At 40.6% G+C, this 21509-nt stretch overlaps 1 protein-coding gene across 1 annotated transcript in view; it reads right to left on the bottom strand.

Moving 5' to 3' along the window:
- The window catches only part of LOC108795995 (contactin-associated protein-like 4), a 282214-nt gene that overhangs the window by 136502 nt on the left and 124203 nt on the right, over positions 1-21509 (bottom strand). The window contains exon 8 of the mRNA XM_018567358.1: positions 1715-1862. Within this exon, the coding sequence (XP_018422860.1) occupies positions 1715-1862 (148 nt within the window). The remainder of the gene's footprint in view (positions 1-1714; positions 1863-21509) is intronic.

The following is a 21509-nucleotide window of genomic DNA, read 5'->3' as shown; positions in this document are numbered from 1 at the left end:
TTCAGGTCCCCTCTGCTGATTGACAGCAGCAGTAGGCGGGTGCAATAGTGGTAATTTTTTTAAATTGTATTTTATTATGACGGCAGCCAACGGCTCCGATGTCAGAAGAAAAAGGGAAAAAAAAAACAGAGCAGGGAAAGGTTTACTCGATCGAGCAGAGTAAACCTTTCTGGGAGAAAGTGTTTCTCTCCCGGGCGGCCGGGAGCCACTATCTAATAGAGGGAAACTCCCGGAGCGTCCGGGAAAGTTGGGCTGTCTGGAGATCAGTGTCCCTGGTTACCTGGTAACCAGGGATGCTGATCTATCTGTGCATCAGCCAGCCGTGAGATGACCGCCCGCTCCGCCCAGCAGTCAGTAGCAAGCAGCATGGAGAGGCAGTTGTGATATCATAGTGGCCCCGCCGGGTTCTCTCTGCATCTCTCTGCAAGTGGCCAGAGCCAGCCGTGAGATGATGATCATCCGTTCGGCCAGCTACGGCTTTCACTTCGGCTCGATTGAGCCGCTCGGCCGACTTTGGGAGCTGTACGGGCTATAGTGAATAGCCCGTACAGCAGCCCTTCGGTTCTACTGAAACGAAGGGGTCCTGGGGCCGAAGCTAGCTGAAGGATCAGCCAAAGCTTCGGCTAGATCCTTCGGCAGCTTCGTGAATAGACCCCTTAATGTATGGGGTCACTTTTCTATTGACCACCAAAGTAAAGGCCAGTTTTCCACTGACCACCATTGTGAAAGAGCATTTTTCTACTGACCACCAATGTATAAGGGTACTTTTCCACTGACCATTAATGTAAGAGGAACTTTTTCCTTTGGCCAAGAATATAAAGGGCACAGCTTTTGTGACCATTCTTATTTGTTCCATTCCATGATTATTACTGAAAATAATTTTGTTGTAAAGAGCAGTGTAGTGTTAAAAAAAAAATCAGCCCTGAATGTCTCTGAGCATTAAACATTATTTTAATGGCTCCTCTGTAGTAAAAAGGTTGAAAAGGCAGATCTAGGCAGCTTTTATTTGTTTTTGTTTTTTTGCTAGAAGGCCTATGCTATATTTCAAGAATATTATTATTGTAATACCGTGTTTCCCCGAAAATAAGACACTGTCTTATTTTTTTTTGGCACGAAATAAGACACTAGGTCTTATTTTCGGGGGATGTCTTACCTGGCTGGGGGAGGAGTGGACGAGGTCCCGGAAGGCGGCGTACTGTTGCCGATCCCGGCGGATGCCTGTGGGCGGGCGTGTGGGCGGGAGCTGTGGCCGGCTGGCGTGTGGGCGGGCGTGTGGGCGGGGAGCTGCAGCCGGTCTTTACACAGTTTATGTGCAGCTACCCCGGAAGTACCGTAAGACCTAGCGGATTTCTGTAATATAAGACCTACCACCGAACTAGGTCTTATTTTCGGGGTAAGTCTTATATTACAGAAATCACTGAAGATAGTGCTAGGTCTTATTTTTGGGGTAGGTCTTACTTTCGGGGAAACACGGTAATAATAATAATATCCAAATACTCAATATATACTTTTTTTTTAAGCTGATATAACTAACAAATACTTTTATGTTCCTATACACAAAACATGATCAAACACAAAATGTACATTATCTGAACAGACATAAACAATTTGCTTGAGAACGCTAAAGTATTTTTATACTTCCAGCAATATATTGGTTTGGTCCCAGAACAGTGGTAAAAAAAGTAAAAATAGCAGTAAATGCTTTGCTACTTACTGTATGTACATCCATACACCTCTACTCTCATTCCTATCCTGCCATTCAAGTTCCAGTTCAAGGGAGTGAAACGTAGGTATCTTGCTCTTATATGATTCTGAAGCTTATGTTGAACAACACTGTCAGCATTTGTATTTCCAATGAATGCCTGAAAGAGAAAGAAGAGTTGCCTGTATCATCTATTTTTATATTTTTACATTTTAGTTTGTATTAATCATTCAAGTTTGGTTTGGTATCTCTGAAATAATTATTTTGAAGCACACAAGCCTTCCAGTCACAAATGTTTCTGGTTACACACACATATATTTATACAGTATAACATATACAGTAAAACATTACATATACAGTAAAAGACTTAAAGGGGATGAACATTCAATTTGCATTAATCTCTGATCCCCATGATTGAAAGCAATTCAATGCAGCTGTGAGAGCCTTTCTTCAGAAATTGCCATCATGATACTAAAATAACACCCCCTCCCAAACACTTGCCCTGGTTGTAAACAAAAAACTGCAGTTTTTGGGCAGTTGGTCATCCACATGTTGAAAACCTCAAAATGCCTTGCCAGCCAGAAGCTTTAGAACATTTACAGGGTTATTCACAAAAGGGTGAAAAGTTAGGAGAAGGCAGGAGAAGTAAACAATCTAGGCCAAAATTTAAAAAAAATTCTCCAATTCAGGTCACTTTCCAGTTCAGCTTTGTTGCCTTAGATTGTTCACTGCTCCTGCCTTCTCGAAACTCTTCACCCTAAGTATTTTTGAAACATTTCAGCACTCTTAACATGGCAGAATTTTTATGATAATTTTTCTTTTAGTTATCGATAATATGAGGTGATTCAATATCCTGCTCGTTTAAATTATTTACAATATGTTGTACTTAGTTTCTGATGATTTATTTAGCTGTTACATAAGTGTTTGTTGCCTATTTGATTTTTTTTTATCATTCAATGTAATCAGTGTTACATCCTTTGGCAGCATTACACTAATGTTTCTATGATATTGATCAATTGATAGTTAAAAGTTTGAAAAGCGCTCCTTCTGGAATAGACTTTACGCTTTGATCTACAGAGTACTCAGGATCCGACCTCCTCCAGATCCACAATATGTCCTGTTGAATCATCCTATTCCGGGTGTATCAAGGTTCAAAGATAAATTGTTGTCATTCTTTTTTCTGGCTGCCAACATTTCCTTAGCAAAGGCATGGAAGACTCCTACAGTTCCCTTCAGACAAGTTGTCTCCAAACTGTCATGGATAATGGTACATGAAAAATTAGCATCCCTCGGGGTTCCCAAAGCAAATTTGAGAAGGTGCGGGATCCTTGGCTGCGATACCTAGGCATTTATGAGGATCCTTGAACTGCTGATTATATTACATTGCCGAAACATATCCCTCTATTCTCGGAAGCCTTTCTAACCCTTTTATTTTCTTTTGTCTTACCTTTTCTATTTCCCAGTACTTTTCTTTTAAGTTTTCTTTATGTCATCCATTCCTGTCTTTGTCCTTTTTTGGGCATAAGACATGCATCATATGTTACATATGATGGTGCTTTCACTGTAATTTTTCTTCTGAGCCATGCATTTTATATGTAGTTTGGGCACTTATGTCATACTGAACATACATTTATAGCTTTTATCTATGATGCCTTATACCGTATGTTTCTTTGTATTACTGGAAACATTTAATACAAAGTTTGAAAAGCCAGGAGAATTGAACACCTGTGATCACCTGGTATGTAGCCCCACCCAGAGCTGCTTGTCTACACAGTAACCATTAGTTAGCGTTTGCCAGTCATTACAAGTGTCCATATATTTTTAGTCAATCTAAAAGTCAATCCAATTTCTAAGGGGGTCTGTCATATCTCTTGTGTCTGACTCACAAGTTAGTGTCACCATTGTTAGAAAAAATAAACCAGATACCTTAGTGTACAAATGTGTCACAACAAGTTAGTGTTACAACCAGAGGCAGAGGATAAAGATAAACATGTACTGATTCCCAATCCCTACTTAACTCTAAGGAGGAAGAGGAGGAGGGCCCGCTAAGGGAGGAAGAGCAGGGTGGGTGAGTGTTTATGGTCAGCCCTTTTATAGGCCGTGTCTGAATAGGCGGACCACAGGCATTTAGAAAGAGGGGTGCCACCCCCTGGTGCATATTGTTTGAGTTTGAATCCAGTCAGGAGGAGGTGGTAGATGATAACGTGCTTGACCTAACATGGGTTGAAGGCATGGGCCAGCAGAATGACAAGCAGGGGGAAGACAAGGAGAAGGTTTCACAGTGGCAACATCCGGGAAAAGGAGCAGTGTGCCCAAAAACAGCAGGGTTCCAACACAGTGGCCGATTATCAGCTGCATAAGGCAGTCCTCATCTTTCAGCAGAGGTATGAAGGAACAGCTGCAGCCAACTAATAGGTCTGGTCACAGGACCATTACTGTCTGGGTGTCCTTTTGTACCTCAGCTTCCGACAAAACCATGCAACATCTGTGCTCAGCACTTGAAACGAGAAAAGTAATGTAACTAGTTGGGCACTATTTGCATGAGTAACCACCACCGAGCTCTGTGAAGGGATCACTTAGCCCAAAAGAAAGAGCAGCTGGCACACCCTCCACACTCTCCTGCTTCTGTAGCTGAATATTCCTCTTCGACCTTGTTCATGCCATATAAGCAGCATCTGCTGCCTCTAGCTTTGTCTAGAGGGTTTAACAGAACTTTAGCCCTCTCTGCCTCCAGAAGTGATGAGGGGCAGACTGGCAGGGCCAGGAGCACAAAAGAGAGGCTGGAATTGGAGCCATCACCTTTCCCATCACCACATTTCACACAAACATTTCCTCTTTCCTGTTCACCAGCCAGTGTTTCATACTGCAGGTTTTGAAGAAAAAGAAGACCCTCCTCCACAACCACCCTTATGCCCTGTGCCTTAATGCTAGTCTTTTTTAGCCTCAATTGGTGCAACTGTTGGTGCCCTGTTCAGAATCTCACCAAGGCTGTGCGGGGGCTCAGGAGGCTGTTTGCGGTCTCAGCAGGGTTGTGTGGGCTCACCAGGGCTGCTTTAAGTGTCACCATTGCTGCGGGCAGCCGTACATCAGCTGCCTTCGGCCAACCGAACATGCTCTGCATGATCAGCTGAGCCGAAGTGCAGAGGGACTTTGACTCATCCGATCCAACATCTGGATCAGCTGAGCTGAAGCTCCGGCAGCTCACTCACTGCTGTTCGCCCCTATTTTCATAGAGGCTGAACGGCAGTGAGTTAATAGCCTCTGCTATTCTGCTCTGTACCGGTACCTCTGTGCTACCCAGCAGAATAGAAAATAAGTGAAAAGAAAGAAAAAAAAAAACAAGTAGAAAAATTATTTAAAAAATGATAAAAAATAGAATTGTCCTATTGTCAGCACCTGCCAGAGTCTTCTAGCAGTTCTCGGCCAATGAAAAACAACTGGGTAGAGCCGGCCATGACGTCACGGCTAGCTCCGCCCAGTTGTTATTGTTTAATGACAGATCAGCATCCCCAGGTCATTTGGGGATGCTGATCTGTCATTACAACTGGGCGGAGCAAGCCATGAGATCATGGCTGGCTCTACCCAGCTGTCAATTGTGTGAAGATCGGTCGGCTTTGGTCGACCTTTCTCCACGCTTCTGCTGTCACTTTGGCTCAGTCAAGCTGAAGCACATGCCTTCGGCTCAGCTGAGCTGCTTGGCTGCCTTCGGCTGCTGTACGGGCTATTGTGAATAGCCCGTACAGCAGCCTTTCGGTTCGACTGAACCGAAGGGCAGAGGCGGCCGAAGAGAGCCGCAGGATCAGCCCAAGCTACGGCTGTATCCTTTGGCTCCATAGTGAATAACCCCCTTAGTTTTGGTTAGGGATGCACCGATACCAGTTCAGATACCAGTGCCGATGCTTGTCATTTTCATGACAACTACCAGGGTGGCAGTGGTTGCTGCTGGGACCTAGCTCTGGCGCTCCACCACTGTCCTGAAATCATTAGTTGATATTGTTTTAGAAAAACAGTCACATGACAATAAACAAAAATGTATCAGTATTTGTGTCTGTAAGTACTTGGGCAAGTATCAGTACTTGCAAAAATGGTACCTGTACATCCCTTTATATATGTTTATAAAAACAAAATCATACATTAAAACAGAGATGTACAAATCCCAGGAGCTCCGTGTGCTCCTTACAAATGACAGCTGCCTCCTAACTTTTTAATTTTTCTCTAGTCTAGTCTTGGAGCTCGAAAAGTATCTGTACTTGTACTTGTACCAAGTACGGTACTTGGTATCGGTGCATCCCTAGTTTTGGTAAATCAAAAGTGTATGGGATTGTAACATGTATGGTGACGCTAAACTCCATTTTTTTCTATCCTTGTCTGGGGCCCATTCTAAAGCTAATTACGCATAACTGCATGAGAATATTTTATTATCTTTAATGCCAAATATTCCACATTACTTTGCCTTTTGGATAGTGTTTTAATCCAAGGGACGTTTTCCTAATTAAAGTGACACTAAACTCAGGAGTTAAATCTTAAAAATACATTCATGTACCCTAACTAAATAGAAATGTATATCATCTGTGTATCACTTGGCTGTAGATCCTCAAATCATCTGTGAATTGGTGCGGACACTGTCCTTCCTTCTGGAGGGTGGATACTTTTGTTCCCCATGGTCCATGTGTGTGTTGTACAGTAGTCACCGCTTGCTACTGTGATAGACTACAATCTCAACTACAATGTTTAGTTTAGTAATTTGTATTGAGAGTGTAGTTCATCACAGGAGCGAGCTTGGAGCGGTGGCTACTTTACAACACACACAGGGACCATGGGGAACAAAAGTAACCACCCTTCAGGAAGGAAGGACAGCGTCAGCACCAATTCAGAGATGATTTAATATGATTTTGATACAATTTTTGTTAAAAGTTAAGGTACTTGAATGCATTTTTTTAAAGATGTAACTCATGAGTTTAGTGTTACTTCAACTTTAAGGGTTCTAGATCGGATGTTCCTGTGAGGAGCTAATCTTGAATTGTTAGTATCAATTAGTAATATGAATTTTAAAAAACAATGATATGTACATATGCATATATATATATATAAAAGACAATTTAGCTTTTGAAAAAGAGGTGGTATGTGTATTTATTCACAGTAAATGCATTTATTTGCCAGAAACTTTAGCAGCTCTGTTACATTAAGCTAAGCATGTGACTTAAATATTTTCAACATTTTCAAAAATCCTCAATGAGTATTCAGCTGAAATCAAGCAGTTGCTTGATATGCACTAGTTCTGCATATGAATAAGGAATAACTTGTGGGGAAGAAAGTGAAGATTTTACTTAGAACAGTGTTTTCCCTGTGTACACACGGGCGCTTTTCTTATTACATTTCCCCAATGTGGTCTTGAGAAAAGGCTGGGACAAATCTGCAGGTGAAGATGTCTTTCCATTAAAAGGGGGAAAAAAACAATGTGCCAGGGAAAATCAAAATGGACTTTTCTTTGAGCCATAATAACAAAGCCTTATAAGCGTAAAATCCATTGCTCCCAGTAGAAAACGACTCTCTGTGGCTTTGAAAATGTATTCTTTGACTGCTCTGATTTCACCTGACCCTAATCAAATAAATTGGTACATTGGAGTATAAAAAAATCATAACAATGTTGCATTGGTGTTAAGGTGCCCATACACCTTACGATTATAGGACGAAACTTTTCGTCCGATGATCGAATAGTTGTACGATTTTCGTACGACAGCCCCATCCTGCCCCGATGATCGCAAGATTAATTTAGCCGTAATTAACGAGAAGCACCTGGACGAAATGCGGTAATTGATTTGTCGTATTTTCGTTTGTGCACTGCGTAGATCGTACGACTTTTGACGGACGGAAACGCCAGCAACCTTACGACAATCGTATGATCGAGCAAAGTTTTCAAACATGCTTGACCGTCAAAAGTCGTACGATTGTACAGTAATGTCGGTTCGGACACTCTATTCACACGTACGATTGTCGTTCGAAAAGTCGATCGCATACGATTATCGTCCGATAATCGTAAGGTGTATGGGCACCTTTAGGGTCAAATTTTATCTGTCTGGTCTGATTTTCTCAACTATTTATTAGGTATAATGACGATTTACTTCCTGGTGTACAGCACGAAAAATATATTTTATTTGCTTATATATTTAAAGGTAAGCATATAAATCTTACTTTTACTTAAAAGTATCATTTCTTTATAAAAAAAATTCTGCCCATTGCTCATTTATGCATAAAACTGTCTCTGTCACTGCCCTGGAACTATATCCCTCTTGACTGTTTTTAAACTCAGGCTACCATCTGGTACATCTGTCTTTACATTTTAAATGAATTTTCATTCATCTTTTTAAATACTTATGCAGGTTTATTTAGTAAGGCAGTGTGAACAGAGATTATGATAGCCAAAGTAAAATAAAAACCACAGAAATCACTCAGACTAAACTTTTAAACTTTTGTCTGCTGCAGCCTCAGTGAATAATACATTTTGATTGAATGATATGGTTAAAGTGACACTAAACTCCGGAGTTATATCTTAAAAATACATTCAAGTACCTTAACTATTAGCAAAAATGTAACCTATTTGTGTATCACTCAGCTGTAGATCCTCAAATCATCTCTGAACTTGTGCTGACACTGTCCTTCCTTCTGGAGGGTGGCTACTTTTGTTCCCCATGGTCCCTGTGTGTGTTGTAAAGTAGTCACCGCTCCAAGCTCACTCCTGTGCTGAACTACATTGTCATGTTTAATTTACTAATTTGTATTGAGATTGTAGTCCATCACGTGCGCGAGCTTGGAGTGGTGACTACTTTACAACACACACAGGGACCATGGGGAACAAAAGTAGCCACCCTCCAGAAGGAAGGACAGTGTCAGCACAAGTTCAGAGATGATTTGAGGATCTACTGCTGAGTGATACACAAACAAGATACATTTTTGTGAATAGTTAATGTACTTGAATGTATTTCTAAGATTTAACTGCTGAGTTTAGTGTCATTTTAATATTTCAATTAAATTGATGTATTGATCAATATTGGCTACTGAACTTTAATCTTATACTTTTATTTTATTAAAAGGTGTAAACAGCTTTTGTAGTGACCTATCACTTTCAATCAGATTTTAGATAACAACAATGAAACTGAATTTCCAATTGATTGCTGCATTTGTCTACAGACACATCTGTAGACACAACTGCTGTAGCCCCATTCCGATTTCAGACTGCTCATAGACAGGCAGAAGCCACTTTTCTCTATAAGGCTGGGTTCACACCTAGGCGTATCGAATATGCGCGTTTGTCGCGCGTTTCGTGCTGCGCGTTTTTCTTGCGATTCGCGGTAAAAAATGTGCATAAAACGAGCGTTTCCGAGGGCTACCTGGCTGTATCCCAATAAATACGCACGGCAAATACGCCCCAAAGAAGCTCCAGTACTTTTTGTATCGTTTTGTATCGCGTTCATACGGCCTATAATACGCCCAGGTGTGAAACATACCCATAGGAAATCATGGGATTTCGGTGTTGGATGTTAAAGTACACCTTTAGTTTTAGGGCCTGTTCACATGAGTTTCAGGTCCTGATCAGGTGCTGATCTGCAGACGTGGTGCTATGTGTTTTTGCTGCGTTTTTGATGCGTTCCAGTTTTTAAAAAAATAATATTTTTTTTTCTGCTGGAATGGGGCTGTCAGTATGTTAGCTGCAGTGCATTTTTGACGCGTTTTACACGTCCAGACCATTTCCTGACCGTACAAAATGTGACATGCAGTATTTTTCTGTCGTAACCTGAACGTAGCCCATAAAACACATAGGGATACATTGGGATGCATTTTTTGTGCAGGAGCGTACAGATCAGGTCAGCACAGAAAACGGACGTCATGTGAACAGGCCCTTAGGGCTCATTCACACCATAGTGGCATTGTGTTAATTGCACAATATCATGGGATTAATTAACGCTATCGCACAGTACACCTGACATATGTAACCGTGCGCTAGGTGTATTGCGTTTCCATTCATACACCCCAACACACCTCCTGGCTGCCATGCATTGCAGCACAGCACAACAAACTTTACTGCTATCTGTTAGGGTGAAAAAAAGTAGTGCATGCATGTCCTTAGAGCAGTGCAGAAGTTGTTTCACTGGATTACTGCACAGATTTAGAAACTATACACAAAGGACACCCTGAATCAAGTAAGAATACACATGCTGTTGTGATATAATTTTTTAGCTCAAATTTCAGCCTAACTCTTCCTATGCTGATGGTATCAACATGCAATTAGGATACAGGAACAAAGTAGTTCAAAGGCCAGGTTTAGCACACCCTAAAAACCTCCTTACAGAAAGAAGCTGGTATACGTCTGCCTCCCATATCATTTTCCTTCACAGCATTTTCTCTATTATTAAAATACAAATGCTCTTTAAGATCTATATTACCCAGTTATAGTAGCTTGTATTTGTTGCATGATTTGCAAATATTGGCAGTAAATGGGAAACTTAAGCGACTGTTTGCAATATTTATACATGCCAGTATAGTCTAATTTCTATCTCTTCACCGTAAAAATGAAAGCTGGTTATGTAAGTGATGCCACTTAGGAATAGGTCTTCACCACATTTTTCTGTGCCTGAAAATAATTTGGATGGCTAAATGGAGTTGGCAATGTAGCAGTAAGATGATGCCCCCTCTGGAAATTTGTTTTGATAAAAGTGTGATCCTCATTGACAGCTTCACAAGGATATAGCCATTTCCAATTATCATCAGATACAGCTCATCACAGGGAGAAATTTGAGTGGGATAGGAGAGAAGAATAGTCTCTGTCATTGTTTATTAGGAAAAGCTTTTATGGCATTTTAGAATATTTCTCATCTAGTAGGCTGATACTGATACATCTTGCTTGTGTTAAAAAAACAAAAACAAAATAACACTTCAGTAAGAAATATTAATTTCTTGCATATAAATAAAATGTGGAGGTTGAACACCCTTTCTAAAGCAAATACTTGTAGTGGCTAAATCTTTGACGTTAATGTATTCATGCTGAAAATGATTTCTAAAGGGCTTTTGTTTGTGGTTTCTCCTTTGATAGTATTCTATGATAATTTGCTAATAAATGCTATGTAGGCGGCATTGTTTATGCTTGTTTTGTAAGACTGGATGTGATAATCATATTAATTTGAATGATCACCCAGACATCTCGGCTTGTCAGTTTGCCATAAGTGCGTGGCTACTTTGATTGAAAATATATGATACAAATATAAAACGAGCAAGCTATTGGACATGCAAATGTGATAACTACGTTGCTGTTCAAGAGCTATTTTGTATTTTTCTGTTAAAGGTGACTGTTCACAAAAAAAGTAATTGGCAGATTAATTAAATATTCTGTTTGCCAGTGTCCAGATGAAAACACACATGGTAAAGGGTCAGTAATAATAACTTACAAGTACTATGAAATATGCTTCAGATTATAACTGGATTTCCATAACCAGAGCCTGTTGGACGATAGCCATTGATGCAAAACCTCTTTGTTATTATCACCTCCTTTTTTACAAAAGGCATTTCCTTGTTTTATTAATCAGATTTAGAATACTGTGGTAAGATTTAAAAAAAAAAAAAAACTTTTAAGAGATTACTTTATTTCTATCAATAATGGAAAAAAATGTGTGACCAGTATCTATACAAGAAAAAAAGCCATCAATGGTTACATATGTCAAGGGGAGGGTAACAACAGGGGTAGATTATATGCCACCAATGTTAAAGGCTGTAAGCATGGAAGCATGGAAGCATTGTAGTCTCCAAGCCTCTCATGTTAAAGTGGACCTTTAAGCCCTATGACTAAAAGTAACAGTAGCATACAGCTCTGCATGCTGATATGAAATCATCTTATATTAGCTAGCTAAACAAACATATTTTTATGTTACCTACAATTTTTTTTCTAGTTCCTAGTTATCTTTGGCACAAATTATGTAATGTACCCAAGCATTGCATCCTGGGAAGGGTACATCAGCAATGCACTGATGGGAAATCTCACATGTAGTCTCACGAGATGTCAGGGAAAGGCATTTTTCTCCCCTGAGATGTGCATGGTCACATGTCCTCGTCACATGTGCCATAGTTCCAGAAAGTGAAGGGAGATCTAGTAACTTGCCCTTAGTTAAAATGGCCTCTGCCAGGAGACTGGGTATGAAAAGAAAAATAAGGAATGCAAAAAATAAAAACCCAGCAATTATTTAGAAGTATATTTTTGTAGATTGTCATTACTAAACATTTCTAAAGGTGAGGGGCGTGTCCAAGATGGCGACCGGAGCACACGTGCAAGAGCTGTGCTCCGCCACCCTATCTATCATCCTGCTTGTTATAGCCCTGTGGAGCGCTCGTTTCGCTACGGGACTGGGTTCTGCTACTCTCCTGTACCGGAGGGTATGTCTTCTTCTTCCCCCTCCTTCTGATTGCCTCCCCCAAGAGCCTTCATTTAGCAGTATGGCCAGATCACCTGAAGAGATAGGCCGTGCTGCAAACACAAGAGACCAATGATCCACACCGATTTAGTTAGGTTGTGTCTGTCTAGTTATATGTAGGGTTTTTATTTTTATTTTTTTTATTTACTTTTCCCATTATTGTATTGTCTTGTACTAATTGCTGTTATCCTGTATTGAGATGGTGTTATTTCATTTTTCTCTGTATTGTTTGTGCCATGTTTTATGTATTAAAACCAATAAATACATACCTGTTAAAAAAAAAACATTTCTAAAGGTACCTTTGCTGTTAGTTTTAAGATATGGGTAAAGTTCCTCTTTAAATCTTAAAAATACATTCAAGCACCTTGTAAAGTAGCCACCACTCCAAGCTCACTTCCTCTTTAAACAATTAGGTCAATGAAAGTAATAGGTTATCAGAGAGTAACCAAAAGAGGTGCAGCCAATGGGTTGATAAATGCCCCATTAACATTTTGATGAGGATGTGATCATTCTAACGTTTAATGTTTCCTTAATGCTAATACATATCTTTTATCAAACATGTTGGAATTACAACCATCTGTAAATATTTGCTCTTATAATATCAGTTAGTAAAAATTGCTTCCAAATATGCTAATCTCAAGAATGGTAATGTATGTTCTTCTTGAACCTTGTGTGTTATGCATCAATACATTTCTTTTTAGTGCGAACTGTAACTGTAATAAAATATTTATACTGCAGTATACAATGTTTTTTGTTCAGCGTAAATATGTTTATAGACTAACTTTTAAAATTGAAAAGAAAAATTGGCAATATATACAATAACATGTGAGAATAGAGGCCTTGGGCTACTCATTGGGAGGACGCTGATGGTATTAAGAAAGAGCTAGAAGAAATGGGTTTGATTCTTGCAACATGTAACACTATTTTTTTAGGGGTCTATTCACAAAGCTGCCGAGGGCAGCCGAGTGAATGACCAATCAGAAGTGAAGTGAGCCGAACACTGTTCGGCTATTCACTTCAGGCTGGTACGGCTGATTTCAGCCGTATATCGGCTGAAATCAGCCGTACATCGGCTTGCTTCGTGTGGCTTCGGATCAGCCGAACATGCTCTGCTCAACATCTGGATCGGCTATGCATATTCCTGTACCTGCCTGAATATTTTAGTAAGATTTGGCCTTTTAGATGATAACTTCAGTGATACATCAGCATAGTGACACATCTGTTTAGGTTAGTTTAATACTGAGCAGCAATTATCACTAACCACTGTTGGATTTAGTGGGCGTATATGAAGAGTTCAGCATAATCAGAGTGAGGCCAGTTTTCTTGACTGCTTATACAGAATACAGTATCAAGTTTGACATTTAGCATAGCAAGTTATTTTATTTTTTTATAATTGTGGAGTGAGGTCCCTCCTTACCCATTGGAAAACTCTGAGAATTTACCTTTACATAACCTAGATGTTAAGCCTTAAGGGCATTCATATGAATTGAAAAGTATTAGTCACAAAGCATACAACAGTTACTAAAGAAATGGGTTCTTATCTCATCCCCTTTTGGGTAGTCACCCCTCCATGTTGGGTGACCATGTTGCTGATCTTCTATACAATACTCATTTCACTTCACTTTACACAAGTTCTTTTATAGTGCAACTAGAGACAAGCATTCATGCCACTGCTCATTGCTTAAAACATTGCTGGGACTTGAAAAATGGTATCAGAATAGTAACATTTTGATCAGGAAAAACTCAAACAAGGAAAAACTGAGAAACAATTGCGCTCCAACAACATTGTTATCCACCTGTAAGCAAAAGTCTCTAATTGGTGCAAATACTGCAATATAGAAGTCCCCTCAGAAAGGTAAAAGAAAGAGGGCCCAAAATACTGTAAGCACCCCATGTTGCTAGGTAAAAGGGGGGGCAGGTGGTATACATTGTAATAGAATAATTAACAAGGTTATTCTCCGATAGCAACAAGGAAGAGCCATTACCTTGCACACGCCTCTCCTTAAAGTGTATCTAAATCCAATAAGAGAAATTTCTATATAGCAGCTGACCATAAATTAGAGATGGAGGCTGCATTCGGTTTTTTGCTTTTTTCCCCTTTATTTTTCACCTAGTGATTCGGCCACAACACACTTAGGAAGTCTTCCACACTTAGTAGGACAACACATACACATCCTAATGTATCTATGGAGGAACAGCAGTGTTTCCACAGGACGTGTGTTAGGACTCAATAATTATTTCCATAACACAGGGGGAAGGATTTCTGTAGTTCACCAAGGTGAACTGGGTAGTGCAGGGGTCAGCAACCTTAAACACTCAATGAGGCATTTAAACCCGTTTCCCACAGAAAAGAAAACTCTGGGAGCCACAAAACCCTTTTGACATCAAAAATGAAGATAACACTGCATGTATCATTTTTTACCTTTATGCTATGTATAGCATGTATATAGGTATATGTGGGCTTAGTAACGCACTGGACTCAGGGCTTAGTAACGCACTGGACTCTGGACTTACCTGAGACCCCCGCAGAGCCCACCTGAGAGTGACCCTGCAGAGCAGACCATAGAACCTGCACAGCCCATCTATGGTGGGTTCTGTAGGGTCTCAGGTGGGCTGGTCTTTCCCTTTACCTCTTCCCAACTCCTCTTACCTGCTGCTGCTGGGACCTGGCCCCCTTCACCCCCTCCCCTGCCACCTCTGCTATGCTGCCACTGGTACAGCTGATACTCATGTAAGAGGCCCCCCAGGTTGCCCAGACCCCTCACATGGGTACCGGCCGAACGCCCCTGATCAAAGTTTGTGACTACGTTAGAATGTGTGACCAGTGACGTGGTCACACATTTCAATGTAATCCCGGTGGAATGTGTGACCACCAATAGGTCAAGCATTCCAACGTTTTCTCAGCTGTTCCAGAGCAGATCAGCATTACAAATCGTATGTGCAGCAGAACTGATCTGCCCTGGAACAGCTGTTCGGTCCTGAAATGTCACTTCTATCCGACTCTGTGAGTGCGATCTTACATTCCACGCCACTTATAAAGTCGGATAGAAGTGACATTTCAGGACCGATCAGGTGTTCCAGGGCAGATCTGTTCTCCTGCACATACGTTTTGCTATGCCGATCTGCCCTGGAACAGCTGAGAAAGCGTTAGAATGTTTGACCTATTGGTCACCGGTCACACATTCCAACCTAGTCACAAACTTTGATAGAACAGAGGCCCCGTCTAATCATTTAATCAGAGAAATAGAATATAATAGCAACATTACAGTGTAATGCTTCCCATTATAATCTACTTTTCTAATTAAATGAAATAACAGCGCACAGTGTGCAGTTACACCCGTACCACCACCCCTCCCCCCCGTTCCACCCCTTTGCCCCCGCTCCTCATTCGGACCCACCTGCCAAGCCACCCAGCCAGCATCCCAGCCAGACGGTGTGCACTGCAGGGAGCCGGGCATGTGACACACACTTCTCCTCTCCCGCCGCCTGTTACTAGGGTCGTGGCCAAGAGAGGAGGTGAGTCACAGGACCCACCCTCTTGCTGAGAAGCCCGTCGGCAGTGCGGTGCACCAGGACCCTGCACTGCCGCATATTACACCAGGGGGGGGGGTGTCCACGACCAGACCTCACTGGGTCCCCTGGTCAGGGAGCTGCAGTCGAGGGAGGAAAGAGCCACATGCGGCTCCGGAGCCGTGGGTTGCTGACCCCTGGGGTAGTGTAATAATGCTTTAGCTGACACTGCAGAATTCACAGGACACAAGACAGCACATGATTTCAAACAGAATCAGCAGGTTTTTTTTGTTGCACTTATGCAAACAGATATAACAAAATTCATGTATTGGTATATTTTACAGGCCAAAGGGATGCAAATAAGAGAAGTTCAATATTAGGGTTTGCATTGCTGTCGAAGTTCAAACAATGGAACTTTAGTGGCATTGATAGGTGCCATTTTATACAGAGAAGTTATAGAACTAGTTATTATTGCAGTGGACTAGGAAGAAAGAAGTGTGAATATGACCACTTCTGCAAAATAGAAAAGGACCAGTGACCACCAGCAATGAAACCTACATTTTTTAAATTTCAGTTTATTCTAAAAAGTGGCATTATAAAAATGGCAAACTCATAGATCTACTAACCCCTCCCTCTGTCTATTTCATGTAGTTACTCCCTCTATGTCACCATTGACCAAACGACCCTCCCGCTGGGAACACATCTGCATTATCGCTGCCAATCTTAATGAACTGGCTTTCACCTACCCCTCCTTCCTTGGCCGCCCTGAAAGAATTACTACATAAGTTGATGTCCCTAGAGAAACTTGACGCCCGAGATAACTATACTCACACTGACAGGTTTTTCTCCACTTGGGCCCCGTTTCTAAGCTTGGAGCTGCCCTTAGGAAAGAGTTGATGTCCCTCTTTAAAGACACTGAATGGTACCTCAAAGTGAAAATTGCTTCAACCCTGGGACCCCTGAATGTCCTTTAACGCCCCCCCACTCGCTAACAGGTCCACTTACTTGGCATGAATAAGTGTAATACATGCGCTATGTCTGTGTTATATTTTATTGTTTACTGTCTGTTTGATTCTTTGTATTCTCTGTTGAATATTATAATGTATTCTTATTTACCTATATCACACAGGACTTTTAGTCGCTGAAACTGTTATACTTCTGCGATTAAGCCTGCTTTTTATGCATATATTGTTGAAAATTTCTTCAATAAAAATGACTTGCTTAAAAAAAATAAAAAGGGCAAAAATCAATTAGCCATGATGCAGCATAGCCTGCCATTCACCTATAAAGCTAACATAGGCCTCTGTATATAAACAACACAGATCTAAGCTGATGGGCATCTCGGTGGGTGCAAAGTACTTACAGTTGTGTCTGTGCAGCCGCAAAGTGTCCCAAAGCAGACTTTTGCAGCTTGCAAAGGAGGTGAAAAAGGTTACACTGGACTGTTGACAGCTGCTAACAGCTGTTGAAAGAAGACAGATTAACTTTGTTTCAAGATTCATCGCTATGATGTCTGAGTATATGGCTGTTTAGACCTTTTAAATTTCTGATCATTCATTTGTAAGCAAAAACTAAGACAGTAAGCAACTTTTAAAGTCATGAACATATTTAGTCTTTATGCTTATTTGTATATTTATACATGGTACAGAATTGACAATAAAGACATTAGAGTAATTGTTATTTTAATGCAGAATAACACTTCACTCATGTAACTACTGAAGAAATACATGATAATCTACAGTAAAATGAATATATAATACATGAACGGTTACAAAAAAAATCATTTTGCTTTACTATGACTATTGAAGGTAACCAAAACTAAAAAGGCTCATCAGCTGTACTGAGCACAATACTTAATTTTAGCAGTAATCTATACGCCCTTGTGATTTGTTCTTTTTTTATTTAAATATCCCATTGTTTCCAGCCCATTGTCTCTATTCAGTAACCAATTGTGAATTAAGCACTGTTATTTGAATGCATAATGCAAGATCATTTTATAACAAAAGGCATAGTTTGCTTCTGAGTTAAATTCACCACACTTTTGCATTTCAATAAAAATAACATGTGAAGTAAGTCTGTTTATCATATGAAGCAGTCCAAATTGACAAAGGTAAAGTGCACCTGTACACAGAACTGCACTTTTTTTTGCTTTTAATAGTAAAATACAGTAGTTGCCATTTTTAACAAATCATGAATAGGCTTTAGTGAAAGCAAATTACAAGGTTATTCCTGAAGCAGTATGTTGATTTAGTGAAAGCATTTTTTTGATTTAAGTTGTATAATTTAGAATCACATTTATAATCACATGACTCATTGTTTTTTCATTGAGCTTTAGGACCGGTGCAGACCTGATCGATCTGAGACGTGCGTCCGTGGATCGCACAGTCATGCACAATTGCAGACAGTGATTGCCACGCGGCCCCATTGATTTCAATGGGGTACATCCGCGTGGCAATCGCACAAAAAAGATACATGTACTTTTTTTGCGATACATGACATGCAGCGATTTTAGCTGCGATTGTGTTCAGATGCACGAGCGGAACCGTTCCACTGTAACCCAACATACACATAAACTCCAAAAAGAGGCACTTTTGACACACCATTCCAATATGATTAATAAAACAACAAATACCTACCAATCAGGTCTTCTAGAATAGGAGGGTTTAAGCAGCGGTGAACTCAAGGACAGCCGTACATAAGTAGACGGGACAAAGCAGAAACGATGTAAGCAAAAGTCTCACCATGCCGGCTGTATTCTGCTATCTCACTGGCTCGTCCTATTAATGTGCGGCTGCCACTTGATACACTCTGCTCCTGGCTGCGTAATTGCCAACTGTCGTAGACAGAATTGTCTTGTAAAAAGGTCCCATTCCTTTTCAGGCCACCTTCCAGGAGAAAAGGTTCCAGAAACAGGTTAAGATGTACCCTTTTTTCCAGAAAAATGTTAAGGTGCACCCATATAGCATAATGCTAGAGAAACTGCTATACAGATGCTCTTGTATCCACCTAAAACTTTTTCTTCTAGGATAAGTGTGGTATCGAATTTAATTCTGTCTACGACAGGCGGGAAACCACGTGATCTGCTCGGCTTGACAGGGGTGCACATCACGGCAGTCTGCGCTGTATCGCGCCCAATTGCGGTTACGGATTGCCCAGATGTGCATCGGCCTTAAAGGTCACCGTTATATCCACTGTAAACCCTTACTTTTTTACAGCACTGAATCATAATTTTTCACAGTTTATCATATTAGGCTATAAAAACACAATTTATTGAGTAGATGTAAACCACTGGCAGCTCCCACATACACTTTTTTTATATAATGTCAGATTTAGTTTGAGTTACAGCCAGGATATTTCCCTTCTGACTAAACAAAAATAACTTATATAATTTCTATGCTATGTAGCGGGGCTCTGGTCTATGCAGCACCATTATAGAAGAAGAACCACTGTCTCTGTTACTTGTCAATCTTCCGACCAAATGTTTGTAAGGTCATTGATGAATGTGGCTGTGCTTCCTCTATTATTGCCTCATAAATATTGAAAAAGTTATCAGGCTCTTTTTCTGCATGTAAACAGAGTGCATTTCCACATACTAGCATTTTAGCTGAGCTGGAACATTAAAATCTAGTGCCTGTAATCTGATAGCTTAATTATTATTCTTTGGTTGACAACAAATTATTGTCATCCCACAAGAAAAGCTATTCCTGTTTCTCTGTTTATTCCATCGGCTTTCTCAACTCCAGTGAGTGTCAAGGGCAAACACCTGTGATTTATATCCATAAGGATAATATCCAATTATCCAATCACCATCGAATGTGTAAAGGCAGATGTTGCTTATCATATAACACAAATCATATTACCCTGTGTGTTGTAGTCCATTATAAATACTTCACCACTCTTTTGGTCAACCTACCTTCACATGACTACTTTCACAAATCTGTCAATAAATACATGTGATATATTTTGGTCTGGGGAGCCCTTTTTATCATGTTGGAACAGGAAGGGGCCATCCCCAAACTGCTCCCACAAAGTTGGGAGCATAAAATTGTTCAAAATGTCTTGGTATGCTGATGCCTTAAGAGTTCCCTTCACTGGAACTAAGCACAGGTTGCAACTTATTGCACAGGTGGCAACCTATCACAGTACCACGCTTGAATTCACTGAGCTCCTGAGAGCAACCCATTATTTCAAAAATGTTTGTAGAAGCAGTCTGCATGCCTAGGTGCTTGATTTCATACACCTGTGGCGATGGAGGTGATTGGAACACCTGAATCCAATGATTTGGAGGGATGTCCCAATACTTTTGGCCATATAGTGTATGTATGTATACAGGTGAAACTCGAATAATTAGAATATCATGCAAAAGTAATTGCAGTAAGTGCTGCAAAAGGGGCTCAAACCAAGTACTGAGTACATATGCATGCTTGTACTTTTCAGAGGTCCGATATTGTTCTATGTACAATCCTTGTTTTATTGATTGCATGTAATAATCTACTTTTTTGAGGTTGTGGATTTGGGGTTCTTGGGGTTTTCATGAGCTGTAAGCCATAATCATCACAATTATGACAAATCACGACTTGAATTAACTTGCTTTGCATGTAATGAGTCTATCTCATATATTAGTTTCACCTTTTAAGTTGCATTAGTGAAATAAATGAACTTTGCACGATATTCTAATTATTGGAGTTTCACCTGTACATAGATATATCTAGATATATCTAGATCTAGATATCTAGATATATCTATATCTAGATATATACAGTGGGGCAACAAAGTATTTAGTCAGCCACCAATTGTGCAAGTTCTCCACTTAAAAAGATGAGAGAGGCCTGTAATTGGCATCATAGGTAGACCTCAACTATGAGAGACAAAATGAGAAAACAAATCCAGACAAATCACATTGGCTGATTTGGAACTAATTTATTTGCAAATTATGGTGGAAAATAAGTATTTGGTCACCTACAAACAAGCAAGAGTTCTGGCTCTCACAGACCTGTACCTTCTTCTTTAAGAGGCTCCTCTGTCCTGCACTCATTACCTGTATCAATGGCACCTGTTTGAACTTGTTATCAGTATAAAAGACACCTGTCCACAACCTCAAACAGTCACACTCCAAACTCCACTATGGTGAAGACCAAAGAGCTGTCGAAGGACACCAGAAACAAAATTGTAGACCTGCACCAGGCTGGGAAGACTGAATCTGCAATAGGCAAGCAGCTTGGTGTGAACAAATCAACTGTGGGAGCAATAATTAGAAAATGGAAGACATACAAGACCACTGATAATCTCCCTCGATCTGGGGCTCCACGCAAGATCTCACCCCGTGGGGTCAAAATGATCACAAGAACGGTGAGCAAAAATCCCAGGACCACACGGGGGGACCTAGTGAATGACCTGCAGAGAGCTGGGACCAACGTAACAAAGGCTACCATCAGTAACACACTACGCCGCCAGGGACTCAGATCCTGCAGTGCCAGACGTGTCCCCCTGCTTAAGCCAGTACATGTCCGGGCCCGTCTGAAGTTTGCTAGAGAGCTATGATCCAGAAGAGAGCTATGATCCAGAAGAGGATTGGGAGAATGTCAAATGGTCAGATGAAACCAAAATAGAACTATTTGGTAGAAACACAACTCGTCGTGTTTGGAGAAGAGAGAATGCTGAGTTCCAAAGAACACCATACCTACTGTGAAGCATGGGGGTGGCAACATCATGCTTTGGGGCTGTTTCTCTGCAAAGGGAGTGGGACCAGGACGACTGATCCGTGTACAGGACAGAATGAATTGTGAATGAATTGCCATGTATTGTGAGATTTTGGGGTTGATTTACTAACCTTAGATGAA

The sequence above is a fragment of the Nanorana parkeri genome, unplaced genomic scaffold, assembly GCF_000935625.1.
Source record: "Nanorana parkeri isolate BGI_ZX_2015 unplaced genomic scaffold, ASM93562v1 scaffold1036, whole genome shotgun sequence".
Lineage (NCBI taxonomy): Eukaryota > Metazoa > Chordata > Amphibia > Anura > Dicroglossidae > Nanorana > Nanorana parkeri.
The sequence above is the reverse complement of the archived record's forward strand: the minus strand, read 5'-3'. Positions and strand labels throughout refer to the sequence as shown.